This window comes from Adiantum capillus-veneris, chromosome 12 (assembly GCF_014529385.1).
Source record: "Adiantum capillus-veneris isolate H3 chromosome 12, ASM1452938v2, whole genome shotgun sequence".
NCBI classification, from domain to species: domain Eukaryota; kingdom Viridiplantae; phylum Streptophyta; class Polypodiopsida; order Polypodiales; family Pteridaceae; genus Adiantum; species Adiantum capillus-veneris.
Window position 1 is genome coordinate 159,363,126 of NC_140942.1, and position 19,437 is coordinate 159,382,562.

The 19,437-nt window shown below is 43.6% G+C and overlaps 1 protein-coding gene across 6 annotated transcripts in view; it reads right to left on the reverse strand.

Annotated features, from left to right (window-relative positions):
• Positions 1-7,445, reverse strand: part of LOC147446769 (protein EMSY-LIKE 3-like) — a 39,732-nt gene extending 32,287 nt beyond the window's left edge. The window contains exons 1-5 of one of the 6 annotated variants that reach the window (XM_086525951.1): positions 7,301-7,445; positions 6,961-7,184; positions 6,696-6,805; positions 6,399-6,618; positions 6,153-6,326 (exon numbers count right to left, since the gene is read on the reverse strand). In XM_086525951.1, the coding sequence (XP_086382077.1) occupies positions 6,153-6,326; positions 6,399-6,618; positions 6,696-6,805; positions 6,961-7,119 (663 nt within the window). In that variant the 5' untranslated portion in view covers positions 7,120-7,184; positions 7,301-7,445. Of the gene's footprint in view, positions 1-6,152; positions 6,327-6,398; positions 6,628-6,695; positions 6,806-6,894; positions 7,185-7,248 lie in introns of those variants that run through there. The other 5 variants (XM_086525948.1, XM_086525950.1, XM_086525949.1 and 2 more) reach the window with 5 other exon arrangements.
• Positions 7,446-19,437: the final 11,992 nt, after the last annotated feature.

The following is a 19,437-nucleotide window of genomic DNA, read 5'->3' on the forward strand; positions in this document are numbered from 1 at the left end:
CAAATTCCTTCGACCAAACAAATCTCAAATAGAGATTCACCTGTCGGAATATCCTTTCACGCAAAAAGACGCTCAAGAGAGTACAACAAACTCTCGTCCAGTTCTTGAAAAGGAAGTTGGTTCATCTCATTCCGTTCAGCAGAAAAAAATTTCGATTGGTAGATGACCCACCTTGGCATAGGTCTACATCTTCGTGTGTTATCCATGTACCCAAAGATGTACATAATTCTTAAGTTGTGTTAGAGTTTTGGTGAACCTTGGAAATTACCTTCCCTTCGTAAGATCCCTAGAGCGAAGACGCTCAACTTGACAATTCCTTGGCTCGTTCTTAGAGCAAAACCCGCTCATCAAATAAACTAGGATTTCAATCCTTGGATTCCTCGAGCACAAGCCGTAGCTGTCGCTTGTTTCTTCCCTCGTAAAGAGAGTATTCATTCACTTGTGCGAAAAGCGCTATCATAGCTTCCATTAATTAATTAAGGCTTCAAGCTTAGCGAAAGCTTTTACTCTGCTTGAAATCTCGAAAAGGTTCCTTCCTTTCTGCTGTCCTACCTGCAATAGCAGGTAATCTATTGGTGAACTACCGGATACCAGATCAATAGTTGACCTTCCAGATGGTTGAGCGAACCAATTCATCGCATAAAGCTATGTTTCAACTCAATTCTACTCTCATAAACACTCAAGAGCGATCGGTCTTGGTGACACATTTATTTACCTCGTGCATAAAAGCAATACGCAGTTTTCGAATCCCTCAAAGATTTAACTTTGATCAAAGACCTGCCCTCTCACTTAAAGTTTGAGGGTCTTCTATTCTAAAACTCAAGAGTTAGATTGAATTCCCTTACTCCAAACTTTCTCCGGATAGCAATGTATCCTTCGAGGAGAGGTAACAAAAATTCGTTGTTTCTGTGTTCAATGGTTCCCGCCCCACTACACGGATTAGATTCTATGTACACTAAGGTGTACACTTTCAGTGTTTATCACTAACTCCCCCATCTGCTACAAAGTATCTTGCAGACGAGTTTATAAAATTTGGGCAAAAGTTGAATTTCCTTCCTCACAAAGGATCAAGAATGGAGCTCCCTTGGCAAGAGCGAACCACTACTTGCTTTGACTCGCTCGTGCTCCTATCGGGCAAACCGAACCCAATCTTCTTTGATGCCTTCCTGAGAGCGTAAAGGAAAAAAATTTGTCGGAAGATTCAGCCTTGAATTGAATCCAAGTCTTGTTGTAAGTTCCTTGCAGAGCTTTGGTATACGACCAAGTACTTGCGATTCCCCTTGAGGTGTTTAGGCACATGCCTCACCTTTTCGACGCTTCTGAGAAATTACCCTTTGCAAAGGCAACTTCAAACTATCGAATTAAAGCAGTAGCTTTCGGGGCATCTTCACTTCCGTCAAAAGTATCAAACTTGACTAGAGTGTTCCTAGGTCTAGAGACCTTCATATCCTTCCCGAAAGGATGGGATTTCTTGGCTATGGTTCTGGATTGATGTTCATGGATATTTTTTGGATTCTGAAGACCACAGGGCAAACTTAGCAAGTGGTACCACTCATTGGTGCTCTTCCAGTGACTATCCAAGATTATCATGGAGAAGCCAATTTCCACATTATGAAGTTGGGCAATTGTGACGTTCTATTAGGCATGCATTGGCATGACAACAATGATGCGACTCCCCAAGTTCAGAACTAAACCATCACTGTGATGCAGAAGGGCAAGCCAGTCGTCCTCAAAGTTCGGTTGTCCGAACAAAACCCTGAATGAACTCTCTAGTTGTTTTATAGTTAGATACTTTTGAACTTTGTTTGAGAAAGTATTGTTTGAAATTTATTTGAAATGGATGGTATCTATTTTTAACCTGTCTTGGTGCCGATTTGGAATGTTTGACTTTGGTTTTAATACTGGTTTCAATGATTGGTGATTTTACTCCCGGGTGGAGCGTGAGAAATGATATTTAAGAATGCTTGTTCATACTCATGGCCCGGACCCTTGTGGTTATCTGCGGGGAGAGTATTGAATGATTGAAAAGTGTTGTTTTTACTCATGGCCCGGACCCTTGTGGTTATTTACGAGGGGAGTATTGTTGTTGTTACTCATGGCCCGGATCTGCATGGTTATTTACGGGAGGAGTATTAAGAAGTTTGAGCAGTGGTTACTCTCAGCATCTCCAAACAACGCAGGCTACGGTCTGGGGGGCATTTGGTTATAAAAGGCCTCTATATCTCATGGCCGGGACCTTTTTAGGTTATTTGCGGGAGGAGTGATGCGGGAGTTGTTGAACAGCTCATGGCCCGGACCTGGATGGTTATTTGCGGGGGGGGGGGGGGGGGGTGTTCATCAGCGGCTTTATGTTTCTATGGCTTGTAACATGCATATGTGAGCATTTGTGTTGCAGTGTGATGTGCCAACCACTGAATATTCCTGATTGCATGAGATTGCCTGGGTATGTAATTTTAGTGCACCAAGACACCCGTGGAAGATCAGTGCGGTCTGGGTGTGATTGCTAATTTTACTACACCGGAATATAAGAGTTTCGATTTGGACGAAAGGAGAAGCCAACTCCTTGATCAAAAGAGCCAAAAGGAGAAACTAACTCCTTAACAAAAAGAGCAAACTGATTGTCCTCGGAATGTCCCTCAAAATGACCCTCGGAAATTTTTTAGCTAACTTGAGTTGTTTTGCAGATATGCTGTAATCGCGGACGATTACTCTCTTTGAAGAAGGGGAGATGTAACAAACTGCTGACGTGTCAAAGCCATGAAGAATGGAGCCAACTTGCAGATGTCGGCCGAGGAGCCTAAACCCTAAGAAGAACAAGTAACAGAAAAAGAAGTCCTACCAATTTATGGGGACCCCGTTCGATGGGGCCCCAAGTGACATAAAGGATTAAAATAAAGTAAGACCTGCATACATGCGTATCAGCTGATGACGTGGCAGTTTTTGGATTTTCCGCTGACAATGCTGACGTGGCAGATTTTCGCAAAACGCGCTGACAATGTTGACGTGGCAGTTATACGGAATTCCGTGATTTACGCTGGCAGCTTTTTGGCATTGCTTTTGGACCAGAAGCTTTTGAGTTTGAAGGCTTTTCATGTAAACTGCTTTTCATAGGCCAAGGGCCTTTAAATATGTGCTAAGGGCTCATTCTCTGGCATGCTTCCTGGACAAGGTGCAGAGTCTGGAGTACCGGCTTGTACTATGTTGATGCAATATAAAGAAATATTGGAAGGGGTGCCAAGGTTTGGGGCCAATACTCTCTGGGGTGGAATTCCGCCACTCCATGTCGCGTGTTCTCTCTCTCTCTCAATTCAATTGTTATTCAAGTGCTAAAAGTCTGTTCAATCTGTTCTTTTCTATTGGCACGTGGTGCCCGTCTTGTGACAACTATCACAAACGGGAGCACATAGCGATATAGAGTTTATCACTTAATACTGAAGCCAGAGGATATAGAGAGAAATAGATAGAGAGAGAGAGAGAGTGAGAAGATCGACATAGTTCTGGGACCAGAAGATAGGTTGGTCCCCCCCCCCCCGGAAATAGTATCTTTATTACTGAGGAGAAGTCTATACACGAACTTGAACCGAACGTATTACCACGTTCGTTCTAGAATAAGACTTGATGGTTCCTGGAAGCCTCCGCTTCCTATTCCTAGGGCAAAACCCTATTCCAAGGAACTTCTGTTCCTTATTCCAAATCCTCGAGAATCAAGGTTCTCGCCTCTAGATCTCACCTTCCAAACTCAGGGCATGGCATCCCTGCAACTCTTTTCCGACTCAGTTTCCAGATTCCTCTTCATGCAGAATAACTCTGCTTTCCTGGACACGAAGTCCTTCCCTTGGGAATTTCAACTTCGGGATCACGTCTCAAGAGTCTACCACTCTCGGATCCGTGGATCTACTTCCCAAACTCAAGTACGAAACCCTTTGGTTGATCTGGCTCTAGTTCCTTGGACGCTTTCTCCTGCAAAGGCTCATGCCTTCCTCTGCTCCTACTCCCTCGTGAAGAGGAAGTACACCTGCAAACACACACAAACACGGGACAACAATTCGTATGGCGAATCCACAATTGATACCTCTCGCTCTTTGCACAAGAAAAGCGACCTCCGTGCTTCAGAGTCTCGCGGTCTCTTGCGTCTTCGGGCGGCACTGTCCTCTTGCTGGCGCAAGCAACTCCCCTCTGAGAGAGGGCGTGTGATGCTTTTATAGCTTCCTGGCCACGGCAAGAATAGCTTAGCACTGGCTGCCCACGTGGAGATTGAGTTTTTTTTTTTTTTGGGCTCTTCTGCCAAAAAAAGAGAGGAAAATCACTGCCTGGTTTTTACTGCTTTATTTAATCCTAGGCTGCCCACTTATTAAGTGGGCGGCCGGTCACCTTTTAAAAATGGTCTGAATCTGCCCAAAAACTGAATAAAACCTTTTAAGTTAAAAACAATGCTTTCCAAGCACTTCCCAGGCGTCCCTGAATGCAACCACATACACGAATGCAATGCAGACGTAAAATTCCTCGCGGCCCGCAAAACAACCTGCTTTCTCAAAAAGCAGCTGTATTTCCTCAGAGTTTCCTCTGAACCCATCTTTATTCAAGTGCTTGCTCTTCCTTGTGCACAATTCTAACACAGTTTCGAATTTCCTCTCGACTATGGATATCTCCTTTCCAACGCACCCGTCACCCACCTTGTGACGCATCAGGAATACCCATCACCTGTCCTTTCCTACCGAACTTAAGGTACAATCTCCTTCGCAATGCTCTATGTCACCCATCCTATGACGCATCAGAGATGTCCATTCCCGGATGGTCGAATACTTCTTTCCGATGCTCCCTTTTCACCCATCCGATGGGCGCATCAGAAGTACCAGTTCCTGGTGGCCTTATAGACATTCCCTTTCACAGTGCTCCCGTCATCACTTTGAATGACGCATATCTGTACTCGAAGTCTCCAGTGAGAAAAACCCTCTCACTTAAAATTCCAATAATTCATTTAGAATTATTTTCCTAGTGTTCCAAGCCAAAAAACCCTCTCACTTATAAATCCAATAATTCATTTAGAATTATTTTTTTGGTCAGATAAAGCCAATTTAGCAATAGATGGATAAGCCCTTCTTTCTTGGGTTACCTGCCACTCTTCAAAAACACACATTAGGGATCGACACGCCTAAGTGGTCTTGGGTTACGTGCGACCACAACAAGCAAAAAATAATTCTCGTCGTTCTTTCCTTGAGTGATGATACCAAACACTGCCAGAGAGCTATGATACCAATGTACTGTGCAGCAGAAGTGTGATGGTGTATGGCTCAAGATAAGTGATCAGTGGTGCTCAAGGATCCTTTTACTTAGTGAAAGGGACAAATTTCTACCAGTGGCTTATATTCAGATGATCCCCCTTGAGGAACAGATGAAGCGCTTTTGTTGCGGTTTGCCTGAGGAGCTGCAGAACTTTGTTTGAAGCACAAGTCCGCGAGCATTTAGAGATGGATGGACCATGCTCAGGATGGCTATGTACTACTTACGGAAGAATAAATTACAACTGTCAGCTCTATCTTGCATGATCACGCACGGCTCTTGCAAGGTTCGGCTTGACAACTACTCTCTTCCAGCCTCTCCGGTAGTACAAGCTTCCTTCTGACATCAGATCTCAGTCAGAGGGGCGCATCTTCAGATCACTTTTATAGCCCCGAGAATATTGTAGATGGAGCTGTGGACAGCAGAGTAGCTAATCTATTCACTGTGTTGAATCAAACAGGAGGAGTTTTCTTAAGATACAACCAAAGACAGGGCTCCTTCTCATCTTTAAGTTCCAACAGGTGACGTTTTTCTTGTTTCAAAAGGCCCGCCAGCATAGGCGCCCAAAGTAGCACCCTTTAAAGGCTCTAGGATGATGCACACACCTCATAAAGTGTGGCAAGGATAAGATAGAAACTAGCCCCACAATATCATAAACTGCCCTAAAATGAAGTTGACATGCATAGCAGATTTGAAAATAGCAAGTTTGATTATAGTGAGTGCTTCTTAGAACGCCTCCTGCAAAGCAGGCAAAACAGTATGCAATCATATTGAGGGCTTACTAGCACCATTCAACAACCCTCAGAAAACCCGAGCATCTCATGTTATCCTATTTCTTCGAGCTAAAACATAATAATTAAAAGGGTTTATACCTTTTCTGGGTCCCAATCTGATATTACCGCTTCATAAAAAACATTGTCCTCTGGCCACCTTATTTTGACTCTCTTTCCAACCCAAGGATTTATTCCTGATATTAAACCTTCACCAGGAGGCATCCCTCCAAATGGAAGAGGTTTTGAGCTCGAAGCATTCGCATGCTGCCGCCCCTGCATTAAAAAAGGTGTGATAAACCTGCTCACATGAAAACAACAGGATGCATAAAACAAGCTTCATCATACCCCCTTGCTTTTCTTGCTTCTAGATCCCCCTGCAGGGGGGGCCCGTTTTGCGTGACTTGTCACAGGTGCTGGTGGCGGTGGTGAAGGAAACGCGGACTTCATTGGAGGAGGGGGTAGGTTCGCTTGTAGGCTGTGAGAAGTTTTTGGCTTTTTGCGAGAAGCAGCAACCATATCTACATTTGGAGCATACATTGAACCACCATGTTCTTCTTCTGATAATCTTTGATCTCTGGCCCAATGAAATTTTAGGCAGAACAATGTCATTATGTCATATAACAATCACGCCACATATACTACCTGAACTGTTGAGGTGCAGCATTGGAGTCCATTCCCCTCAAAACTTCTAGGTGCTGCTCATCAGAAATCCTCAGCTCTTGCCTAAGTGTCACCAGAAGCTGCTCCTTCCGCTGGAAACCGAAACAAAGTTGAGCCACCATGCAGCAAACAATAATATAAGTAGATTGAACTAATTTTACAACTTCATAAAACCATATACCTTCATAAGGTCAGAATAGTCTGAATTATAAGAGGGGATAAAACCCTAAACTTCATAAATTCATACCCAGGTGATAACTTCTGACTGTGAAGTGAAGGCTCGAAGGACAGCGACATAGGCCTCTTTCTCAAGCTTACGCAACTGCTGGTCGGGACCTGAGCGTCCATAATGCCCTGACCCACTCATGATTCTTCCGTTTCCTGTAGCCCTGCCCCCTCTAAACATCAGTGCAGAATGAGAAGGTCATCGATTCCTGCTTAAAGCAACAAAATGGTGTCCTTATATTGCATCTGAAATCCAAACAAGCACCCTTCAACCCCACAGATAGTACGCATAACGACAAAGTTGAACAACCTTGACAACAGCCTTTCAGTGTAGGAATTTAAACACAGAATTCTGAACTTACGATTCACGAACTAAGAGAAGACTCGCACAAAACACTGAAGGAAGATAATGAAAGCAAGACTACTTTAATAAAAGGGCCTCAACGCTAGGGCCAGCTTTGTAGCTGGCTCGCTTCAAAGTTTATTAATTGGAATATTTCCAGATGCCACTCATTCCAGCCTCCAGCCCTTTGGCTTCCAAGGTAACAATCAAAATTGGTAGAGCTCAAATCGAACAATGAGCGATTAATTGGCTCCTCGTGAGCTTCGCACATAGGCTATCTTGCTTCATTTTGGTTTACTTTTCACTCAAGCTTGCGTTGGCATCTTCCTAAATCCCTCTTATATGTTATATTTCAAAATGTGTACTACATACCACAGCTTTGAACTCTCTTTACTTGGTAAGCCTAATGGATTATTTGAGCCCTAAATCTACCACTTGGCGTCATCTAGACCATTCGCTTCAATAGTGATCGCACTATCAAAAATATTTTTGAGATCACAAATGAACATACAAAGCGATGAAAAGCTTCCAACATTTAAAAGCACCCAATATAAATAGAGCAATGAAAAGCTTCTAGCACTGAAAAGCACCTTTCATGCTTTATAAATAAACACTGTAGAAACGGAGAATAATTATTTTTACTTGGTAAGCCTAATGTCATTTTGTGGTTCTTTGAGTCCAAAATCAGTCACTTGATGTCACCATTCACTTCAATAAAGATCGCACGGCCAAGAATATTTTTGAGATCGCAAGCAAACATACAGAGCGATGAAAAGCTTCGAACATTGAAAAGCACCTTTCATGCTTTATAAATAAACATTGCATAAACAGAGGGTATTTATTCATTATTCAAGATGTTAGCCTGAACCCAGAACTCCTTGGCAGTGCTCGCTCTACAACCAAGTAGCTTGTGACTCTTAGCAGCACTCGCTCTGCAGAGCCAGATACCTATGTGACCTTGGCAACACTCGCTATGAGGCTAGATACCTCCATAAAGAGAGAGTATTTATTCACGACATCAACCTAAGCCCAGAACCCCTTGGTAGAAGTCGCTCTACAACCAAATAGTTGTGCTCCCTCAAAGTGCCTCTCTCTCTCTCTCTCTCTCTCTCTGAATTGACCACAAATCAACTCAAAGCTAATGTATGAAAATGGACTATGAACTTTGAGAATAGCGGAATTAAGAGAATTAAAGAGAGGATTTTTGTGAAACTACTTTGAGAACATAGAGGGTGAACTTAATTGATGGTAGCAACATAATCATAGTACTTAATCAACTTGGCATGAACAATACTTCTGCAAGAGACAGAGAGTTTAGAGAACTTGACAACAATTGAGGGCCGGATTTATGTGGAGCCGGTCCCCCCTCCAATAGGCTTTTGTATTATAGATTCTTCCATGAGGAGAGACTTGGTACAATACAAACTTTCTGTTCCTTGTGACCTAGGTGATGCAATGAACATGGAAAGCTTCATGCATCACGAGAATAACATAGACTTTGTAAAAAGCATTAACTATCCCAAGCCTCAGTCCCAAGGCCTCAAACACCTTCAAAGGTGGAGAGATCTAGCGGGGAATGAGGGTAGGGAAGAGGAAGAAGAAACATTCATAGGAAAAAGAAATAGTTCCTCACTTATCATCACTCTTCTTGCTAACATACATAATAGCATAGTAATGAAGATGGAGAAGATGGCAAGCTTAAGCATTGAAGCATGGCTCTTGGTTGGATTTGCATTCCATAACCAAGAGTGTTGGTGTAGGCTCTCAACTTCTCTACTAGCTTGGAGAAGGAGATGGAGCTCTTGCACTTTGCACTTCACACAATGAGAGTGTGTGAGTGTGTGTGGGAGAGTTTACCCCCAAGCGACCCCCCTTCTTGCTTTGGTCGACCCCCTCTTCTAGATCAACTTGGAATCTCATTGGACCCCTGCAAGCCTGGCCAATAACTGCAGAGTGCATATCAAGCAACAAGGGTAGTCTTGGGACAAGTGTCTCCCTTTCCCTTTTGAGAGAGAGGACTTGAAAAATGCAAAGTCAATTAATTAAATCAACTAAATTATCATCGGACCCCTTGGAAGACTAACCAATAGGCTTTAGGCACACTATGAGGGCAACATGAGGAGGAGCTTGACAAGTGTTCTATTTGACTTCTTGGTACCAAGCTTGCCTTGTGTGTGTGTGTGTGTGTGTGTGTGTGTGTGTGTGTGTGTGTGTGTGTGTGTTCTCTTTCTAGCCTATACAATTAGGGCTTGCCCCCTCATGAGTAGGGATTAGATTTGATTTTTTGAACACCTGACCCTCAAGCACCTTAGTCATGGAGCACCTTAGCACCTTAGTCATTAACCACCTCAAGCACCTTAGTCAGCAAGCATGACAAGCACCTCAAACACCTTAGTCAGCAAGCACGACAAGCACCTCAAGCTTGGGCCGGGTTCCCACCTCAAGCACAGGCCTAGCTTACCTAAGGTCAAAGGACTTTTAACACAAACCATTGGAGGTCTTTAATGAAACTAACCCCTAAGGTCTTTAAGCTCCATTAGCTAACCTTGCTCTTTGACAGATCATCCCTCATTTGGACCCCTTTACCATTGGCCCCATGTTGAGATAGACCTGTAAGCACATGTCTATATTCTAACCCTTGTTCTCGTCTATTCTCCCACATTAAATGATCAGTTTAATATGAGAAAATCATTTGGGTTGGTTAGATATTAGATTTTATGACATTACCTCTCTCTCTCTCTCTTCTACCTCATTAGTCGTCATCGACTAATGAGGTAAAAGAGATAAAGCCTTAGTCATTAGTCAATGTTTCTTAGCGGGTAGAGGATCCCTTTTTACCCTACGACATCTTTCCAAGATGGATGACTAATCCATTTGGTGCTTGGGAGACAATATAGTTGTCGCAAGCATATCTGCTCTTTAGTCCATTTCATTCTCCCAAAGTAGAGTGACAAATTATACTTGGTGTTTGAGAGACGTCGTCATCACAAACATGATTCTAAGCATGCATACTATTTAAATTTGTACACAATAAAAAGAGAACTAGTCTTATAAGACAAAAACATTGGTCATTTAAAGGAAATTTGTACATTTGCTTACTTTAACGTAGCACTGTAAGCATTGATAAGGTTCATACTATCCTTAGGTTGCATTCCTTGCATCCATCTAACATCTTCAAAAGGACAATTTTTTATCTTAATAAGATACCATCGGATAATCTTACTGGAATTGGAGCTGATCTCTTGAGATAGCTAATTCCAGTGTTAGAAGATTTCGGCTATTGATGATGTATTAGTTTAGACAGTCGACTGGACAGAGAATCAGAAATTGAACTGGAATTTATCTACTGGAATGAGAACCAGATTATGTACTGAGAATAATATTCAGATTCAGATTCAGAGTACTGAATATAGAGTAAGTGTAGCTGGAATATCTACCGCGATTGGAATTACAGATGAGAGATTACAGTGAGTATGATGTGATTTACATATAGAGTACAGCCGATAACAACTACCAATGATTGACAACTCAAGTACAAATGCCACCAAAATGCTAATCCGACTATGCTCAAGATTGTGCTAACCCAAATGCCAACCCGATTACAATGTAATGGGCCCTATTTATATACCTTGGGTTTACCATGGTAATTACCGTAGTAATTACTGATCAATCCACTACCCGTCTCATAAGAGAACGTTCCCACTTAGTGAAACTGTCTCAGCCATCTACATCCTTCCCTTCTTTCTTGAATTTTGGCAAGATTCCAAAAATTCTGAAAAAATCCCCTATCTGATTCTGATTTGAAGCTGAAAAATCCACCATCTGCTTCTGATGTTGGGGATTGGACTTGATCAATGATAGAGTGGTCATACAAAGATTGCGAGAGGCAGCTAAAAAGGCCAAGGTAGAGCTCTCATCGTCTACACAAATTGATATCAACCTTCTAGTTGAGGAAGAAAAGTGGCCACTGAATTCTGAGATGGAACTACCTAGTATCCTTCCACTGAACCAGCTTCCATTTGCCCTTTGACCTGGATGGCGTCTGAGAAGTCCCAGTACCAGTATTCTCCTTCTGAATGAGTCGGTAAATGGCCTCCTGCTCAAGCTGATCCCGCCTTTCTGTTGTAATCTCTACTTCATAAGGCATGAGGGAATGATAGGTTTTGGTGTCAGGATCATAGAGTGTGTGTCTCCCTTTGGTGATCCTGGTTCTGGCCAGCTTGTGACAATGCGAAGTAGTATGGATCCATCCTTCTGGAAGAGGCTGGTTAGTTTTGACCCGATCTTCAAAAAGAATCTCAGCCATCTCCCTATACTGTGGTGCTAGGCCCGCCTTAGCTACAATATCCTTTTCAGGCAATTTAGAGGACTCAACAGTAAGTTGCAGCAGCTGAATAGTGATCTTGGTCAGGCCCTTGATATGAATCTTCCACTAACCCATACATATCCGGATCCTCTGCATCTCTTCTTTCAGCGCATGAATATCATTGAGTTGGAGAGCATCATTGAACAGTGTTTGCCAAGTTTTCCATTCCACAGTCGATCGCTCATACCAATCCTGGAGCTCATCAATGATCTTGAAGTATGTAAGGCGATCAACTGGTTCTGGATGTTGAGGATAAAGTGCTGGAAAAAATCTTGGCAGTTTCGTCTCTCTTGCTGGAAAGGCATACAAGAGAACTGGAGAATCAGGCACGCATTCTAAAAAATCGAGAACAGCCTGGTTCTCTTGCTGCATCATCTTTCTAGTGATTCTCACTAGCTGAAACAATTTGCGGAGAGCAGTTGTCTTTTCTCCGATTGACATTTTAGTATGAGGTCCTTTACTAGTGGTTGTCTGATCTTCAAGAATGGCCCTTTCTCTTTGATCCAAGACTCCTCTGACAATTTGCATCTGCACCAAAACCTCCTTTAACTATTCCCTAACATCTTTCATACATTTGTAGGTTGGTTTGTTTCCCAGTAGAAGTTCTAATTCAAGAGCGAGAGAGCGACAATCCGCAGTAGACTGTCTTTGCAAATGTGGGTTGGTCACTCTCTCTTCAACAGTGATTATCCATTCAGGAACCCTTTCCAAGAACTAGACTGTGCTGGGATGCGCACGTAAACGGCAAGTTTCTTGATCATGAAAGCCACTGATTTCCAATGCTCCACCATTTCCCTGGCCCCAACATACAGTCTCTGAAAACGTTCCAAATCAGACAGGAGATCATCATCCTCCAGATATTGTCTGGTTATGGAAGCCTGTTGATGTCTCAATTTCCTGTTCAGGGTGATAAGTTGTAAGGAATGTTGCTGATTAGCCACTGGTCCCTCATCTCTAACTTTGCTTTTGTTGGGATCGGAGAGCACACACACAGAGAGCCAACACGAAGAAGGAGATAGACACAATGTGTGGCGGGGCGGTACTCACACTACAATGTGTAGTTATGAGTATAGTTATTATGAATGAGTAAATGAATGGATGTACATGGGCGGCTGAACAACGGGCAGCCGGGCACACGGGCCTTTAACCCAACAATCTCCCACTTAAAGGCAGTGTGCCTTTAAAGTGGCCAAAGTACAACAAAAGAAGTCAAGCCATACCCATCAGCGATCTGCAGTGTGCAAACCGCTGTGAGGCTAATGACTTCGTGAGTAGATCAGCAGGGTTATCGTCAGTGTGTACCTTGACAAGCTCTATGCGCTTGTCCTCTAGCACCTCTCGTATGAAGTGATACCTCACCTCAATGTGCTTTGTCTTCGCATGGAAGACAGGATTCCGTGCCAACGCTATGGCACTCTGGCTATCACAATGTAGAATCGGAGCATCACCAGCCATACCAAGATCTCCCACTAGTCGTGAGAGCCATACGGCTTCCTTGGCAGCCTTAGTGGCAGCCATATATTCAGCCTCTGTAGTGCTCAAAGCAATGCATGGCTGTAAACGTGATGCCCACGAAACCGGTCCACTTGCAACTGTGAACACATAGCCGCTAGTAGACTTCCTCGAGTCCACTGACCCTGCATAGTCTGAATCTGTATATCCGCAAACATACATATCCTTCTCACCATAACATAGGGACAACTCTGAAGTCCCTCTCAAGTATCTGAGAATACCTCTCACTGCATCCCAATGACGCTTGCCCGGGTTAGACATGTACCTGCTAACCACACCAACTGCATGAGCAAGATCTGGACGCGTAGCCACCATGGCATACATCAAGGAACCAACAGCTGACGCATAGGGAATCTGAGACATCTCTGTAGTCTCCAAATCTGTCTGAGGGCAGTCATCATGGCTGAGTTTTACATATGGAGGCAACGGGGTACTAATGGCCTTCCCCCCTTCCATATGAAAACGCTCAAGCACCCTGTCAATGTACTCTTTCTGACTAAGAAAGAGCATCTTGCATCCGCATACCCAAAATATGACTGGCATCCCCAAGATCCTTCATGGAAAAGGTCTCATGTAGCCTATGTTTCAAGGCATCCACATCAGAAATACACTTCCCTGCGATCAGCATGTCATCCACATACAAAACCAAAACAATAAGACTACCATCTGCAGCCTTGCGAGTATAGAGGCATGGGTCCTCATAACTGCGTACATAGCCCAATGAACTCATGAATGCATCAAACTTACGATACCATTCACGAGATGATTGCTTCAGCCCATACAAGGTCTTAAGAAGCCGACATACCATCTTCTTTGAGCCATGAATAACAAACCCACTTGGTTGCTCCATGTACAAATCCTCGTGCAAGTCCGGATGTAAGAAAGTTGTCTTTACATCCATTTGCTTCAATTCCATGTCTTCTGTAGCTACCAAAGCAAACAACATACGCAAAGTAGACATCTTCACCACTGGGGAGAAGATCTCGTCAAAATCAATGCCCTTCTGTTGCTTGAATCCTTTAGCCACAAGCCTTGCTTTGTACCTAGGCTTTGCATCCATTGAACACAGTTTTATCTTGTAAACCCACTTGCATGGTAGTGCCTTCTTACCCTTTGGCAAAGGAGTAAGCTCCCACGTTTCATTTTGGATCAACGAATCCATCTCTGACTGCATAGCCTGCTCCCACTTGAGCTTGTCAACACTAGACATGGCCTCATCATAACATGATGGCTCCCCGCAATCAGTCAACAATACATAATCCATAGAAGGCACAAAACGCTGAGGCTGTCTTGCACACCGCTCTGAACGCCTCAAAGACTGTGCAGGAGGTGCATCTAGCTGTCCCACATCTACATGATCTCCCAACAAGGGCTGATCTCCCACTTGAGGGTCAATGGGCTGCCCACGAGCAGCCATGGGACCATCATACCGATGACCATCCTCCTCAAATATCACACACCGAACCTCAACAGTTCGCGGTGATGCTCTATACATAGAGTCCTCATGAAAAACAACATCATGGCTGCGCACAATCTTCCTGTCAATAGGATCCCACAATCGATAACCCATCTCACCAGAGCTACCATAACCCAAGAAGATACATCTCTTGCTCTTTGGATCCAATTTGCTGCGTTTTGCCTTAGGTACATGTACATAAGCTTCACAGCCAAAAACACGAAGGTGGCAAACCTGTCCATACCTCTTCAGGCACTTTGAAGCCCAAAGGAACACTAGGTGAACGATTTATCAAATGCACAGAAGTGGCAACAGCTTCAGCCCAAAATCCATTTGACAAACCAGCCATAGAAAGCATACTACGGACTTTTTCCTGTATAGTCCTGTTCATGCGCTCTGCCACACCATTTTGAGGAGGTGTATAGGGAGCACTAAGCTCGCGCCGTATACCCTTCTCAACACATAATGTTGTGAAAGCATGAGACATAAATTCACCCCATTGTCCGTACGTAAGCACTTCAACTTACAACCTGATTGGTTCTCGACAAGAGCCAACCATTGCTTAAATATATCAAACACCATATCCTTCTTACGAATGGGGTATGCCCATACCTTCCTGCTAGCATCATCAATGAACGTAACAAAGTACATAGCACCTCCAAGAGAAGCATTGGGCATCGGCCCACATACATCACTATGCACCAAAGCTAGCTTTTCCAAAGATCTGTGTGGAAGACTTTTCTTATGAGAAGACCGAGCATGTCGACCATAAAGGCAATGCTCACAAAACTCAAAACCACCAAAATCTGAAACGGGAATGTAATCCGCACGTGCCAACAACTTCAAACCTTTTAGTGACATATGCCCCAAACGCTGATGCCATAAAGAAGCAGGAGGTTGCTCAGTTATCCCCACAATGTGATCAGCCACACTAGCTACACAAAGGGAATACAACGTATTCCTCTTAGCACCTTTAACCAAAACAAGGCTGCCCTTAGTGATCTTCCAACCTCCATCACCAAAAGATACATTGAAACCAAGTGAATCCAACTGACCCACACTAATCAAGCTTTTTGCAAGAGCCGGCACATGACGCACATGCTGCAAGACAAACGTAGTAGAGTTTGGCATAGCCAAATGAATATCCCCAATGCCATGAATCTGCATAGAACGCCCATCGGCAATCCTGACAGTACCTGTGCTCGAAGCATCATAGTCATGAAACCACGACCTATGAGGCGTAACGTGAAAAGAAGCACCACTGTCAATGACCCAATCCATAGGCATACTACGCTCATGAGTGAGAAGAAAAGCGTCATCAAAATAGGATGCAAGCAACACATCACCAAGCTCTTCACTAGTAGCACTAGTCGGAGCACATACATGGTCATCTTGAGAGCTACACTCTCCCTGTGTTGCATTTAACTCCTCAATCTTGACATTGGATTTAGGCTTGTCCTTAGCATCATGGTCTTTCTTCTTACCATCTCCATTTTCCCTTTTCCACTTGTAGCAATCCTTTTTGAAATGGCCTTTTCTACCACAATGAAAACATTCCACATCCTTTTTACTTGTGCCTGCACGGGACTTGCTTCTAGATTTACCCCTGTTGGACTTATACTTGTCCATAGTCGTGCCTCTGACAACCATTGCACTAGAAGACTTACTACCTGCATTATTATTTCGATTAATCTCTTCCGTGAGAAGACTAGACTCCACATTAGTACTTGTCAACTCATCCGCAGGAACCAAGTTACTTATGGCTGTCCTAAATGTGTCCCATGACTCAGGCAACGTGACAAGTAAAAACATAGCTTTTACATTGTCCTCAAACGTAATTTTCTGCGTAGCAAGTTGGCTGAAAATTGTATTGAACTCATTCAAATGCGCATTCATGGAAGCACCTTCCTCCATTCGCAAATCAATAAGCTTTTTAATCCAATACACCATAGAAGCAGCCGAATGCTTATCATACATATCGCAAATCCGTTGCCATAGCTCATAAGCTCCACCCTGTGCATCTTTCACATTGTAATAAACAGACTTTGAAAGGGAAAGCCTAATGGTAGACCTGCACATCTCATCCAACTCCTCCCAATCATCCCTCTCCATGTTCTCTGGCTTAACAACCTACAACTTTAGAGGTCGAATCTGTTTCTTCTGCACCAAGACATCCCAAATCTAATCTTTCCAATATGAGAAGTTAGCACCATCCAACTTCTCAATATTGAAAACTGTGTCCTCTTTAGTGCCCATTACAACAAGAATGCAACAATGAGAAACCTGTAACCAACCAACAAACTGCCACAACAAAGTAGTGTTGCAAATCTGACAACACCTGCTGCTCAATCAAAGAGCAAACGCATAGAGTATAAATCAGCTCATAATATGGTCAAAAAACGTACGTAGAAATCCACAAACAAATGCATAAACCCGTGACACCTGTAACTCAACCGGCCTAGGCAAACCGTGCCACAAAATGCATCAACAATGAGCTGTCATAGAGGCATAAACATACTCCATGTCTGAATAACCACAATAGAGACATAAGCTGACCAAGCTTACACAAATCCGTGAGCATAAATGGATCCAAGTGAGCATATAACCAATGCACAAGCTCAACGAAGTCCAATCTCTATTGTCAACCAAGTACCTGTCCGTACTCAAACCGCAACACTGCAAGCAAGAGCAAACCCGCTCTATGTATAAGTGAACCAAATCTCCACAATATCATGCATAAAGAGTGTCTGTCAAACTGCCATATCCACATCCATCAACATACATAGATGATGTAAACCTGTAGCTCAAGAACACGCATAAACAGACTGCCCAGAAGAGTAGAAGCTCCCACTCAAACCACAACCATATACATGGCTGTCCCACAGTCAAAATACATGTTTTGTAACCACAGAAGAAACCTGTATCCAAAGCTCCATGTAACCTGTAACCTGTACCCGTACCTGTACCTATACCTGCACTTGTACCTGTACCTGTACCTGTAGTCGAAGAAGACAATGTCGCCAAACTCCCACTCTATCTGTGTGTATGAGGCCACTCGAAGAAGAGGCTACACACTCTCAAATGAGCTGTGGGCTCACGTAAGTGGAAGACACTACAACAATGGCACCTGTAATGGCTATGGAAGCTCTGGCAGCAGAAAACTACCAAAGAGAGTTGAAAAACGCAGCTCCTAGTCTGTAGCTCGGATGGGATTTCTAATGGCACGAATGGCTCCGAAAGGGGGGTTAAACTCCAGGACACCTGCTGAAAATACTCGCGGAGTGCTGAACCTTCCAATGCCAAGCTCAGAAAAACCTTCTGCTCCTTAGAAATGTGCGCGTGCGCGAAACCGAAAAACGGCAATGAAACAGCAGCAAGTTTCAACACACTCAACAATGATGATGAAACTCTCAATGCTCTCACGACCAAGCTCTGATACCACTTGTTGGGATCGAAGAGCACGCACACACAGAGCCAACACGAAGAAGGAGATAGACACAGTGTGTGGCGGGGTGGTACTCACACTACAATGTGTAGTTATGAGTATAGTTATTATGAATGAGTAAATGAATGGCTGTACATGGGCGGCTGAACAACGGGCAGCCGGGCACACGGGCCTTTAACCCAACAGCTTTTCCCTTTAACCTCCCTATTGAGCTGGGACTGATTTGTTGGCTGATTCCCAATATGACTGGGTTGTTGTTCTTCTGACTGCTGATTACCCGACTGTTGCCCTTCATTCTGGCCTAGCTGGTCTGGCTGTGACTGGCCTCCTTCAATTGGCCCTATGCCACCAGTACCAGGTCTTGGAGGTGGAGATGGAGGTGGGGCATCATCATCATCATTAGTATGCCCTTCTTCTTGGTCATACTCCTCCTTATCAGCTCCTTCTTTCTTATCCTCTTCTTCTTCCTTATCTTCTTCCTCTTCATTCAGGGAATTCTGCTGCTCAATATAATCCAGGATTGCTTGATTCATCAAAGCATTATTATACTTAGCCATTTTGTCATGCAAATCACTCTGCATAGTCTCCATTAGAGACTTCAAATTTTCCAGATCAAAGACAGCGTTGCCTGCTCGATTTAAAATTTCAGCCAGGTTGTTATAAATATATCTATCAGTGAGGGAAGCCTTCAAAGCTGTATGGCGAATAAATAAGGAGTTGAAGTCGACTCTCTTCATTTTCAACATTGTTTCAGTCCGTTATGCAGCTCTCAGTGCTTCATTCCTTTATTCCCTCAAGATCTGCATATCCGACTCAGCCTTGACTAACTTGCTTTTTAATAGCTCAATAGCCCTATCTGAATGAGCTTCAAGTAGCCGATGGCACAGATTGTGCTCATCTCTTGCTGTCTTCAGCTTCTGAATCTGGTCTTCAGCTTCCTTCAAATCAGCTTTAACCTTTTCCAGTTCATCTTCTGATCCTGCAGCATCCAACATTCGTCCCATACAGTGGACAATAGTATTCCAGGAAGACTGGATGAGGACTGAACATCCATCCTTTACTGTAGGTGGGTCAGAATCAGTAGGCTCATATACTGTCACTGGAGCCATATATGGTAAGGCTGCATAATCAGCTTTCTGTAGAAAGAGACGTCCTTTCAATGGATGGGTCTGCATTTGTTGCAACCTGTCCTTCTTTACCAGGTGCAAAGCTTCTTCATTATTTGAAATAGAGACACCACCCAGTAAGGTTGGAGAAGTTGGACCTTTGCCTTTGTCCACTTGTCCTTTGCCTTTTTCCACAGCCGACTGCTCTACTACCTTCTCAGAAATCACTCTTTTGCCTGATCTTTGCCAGTACCAGTAGTGACTGTACTAT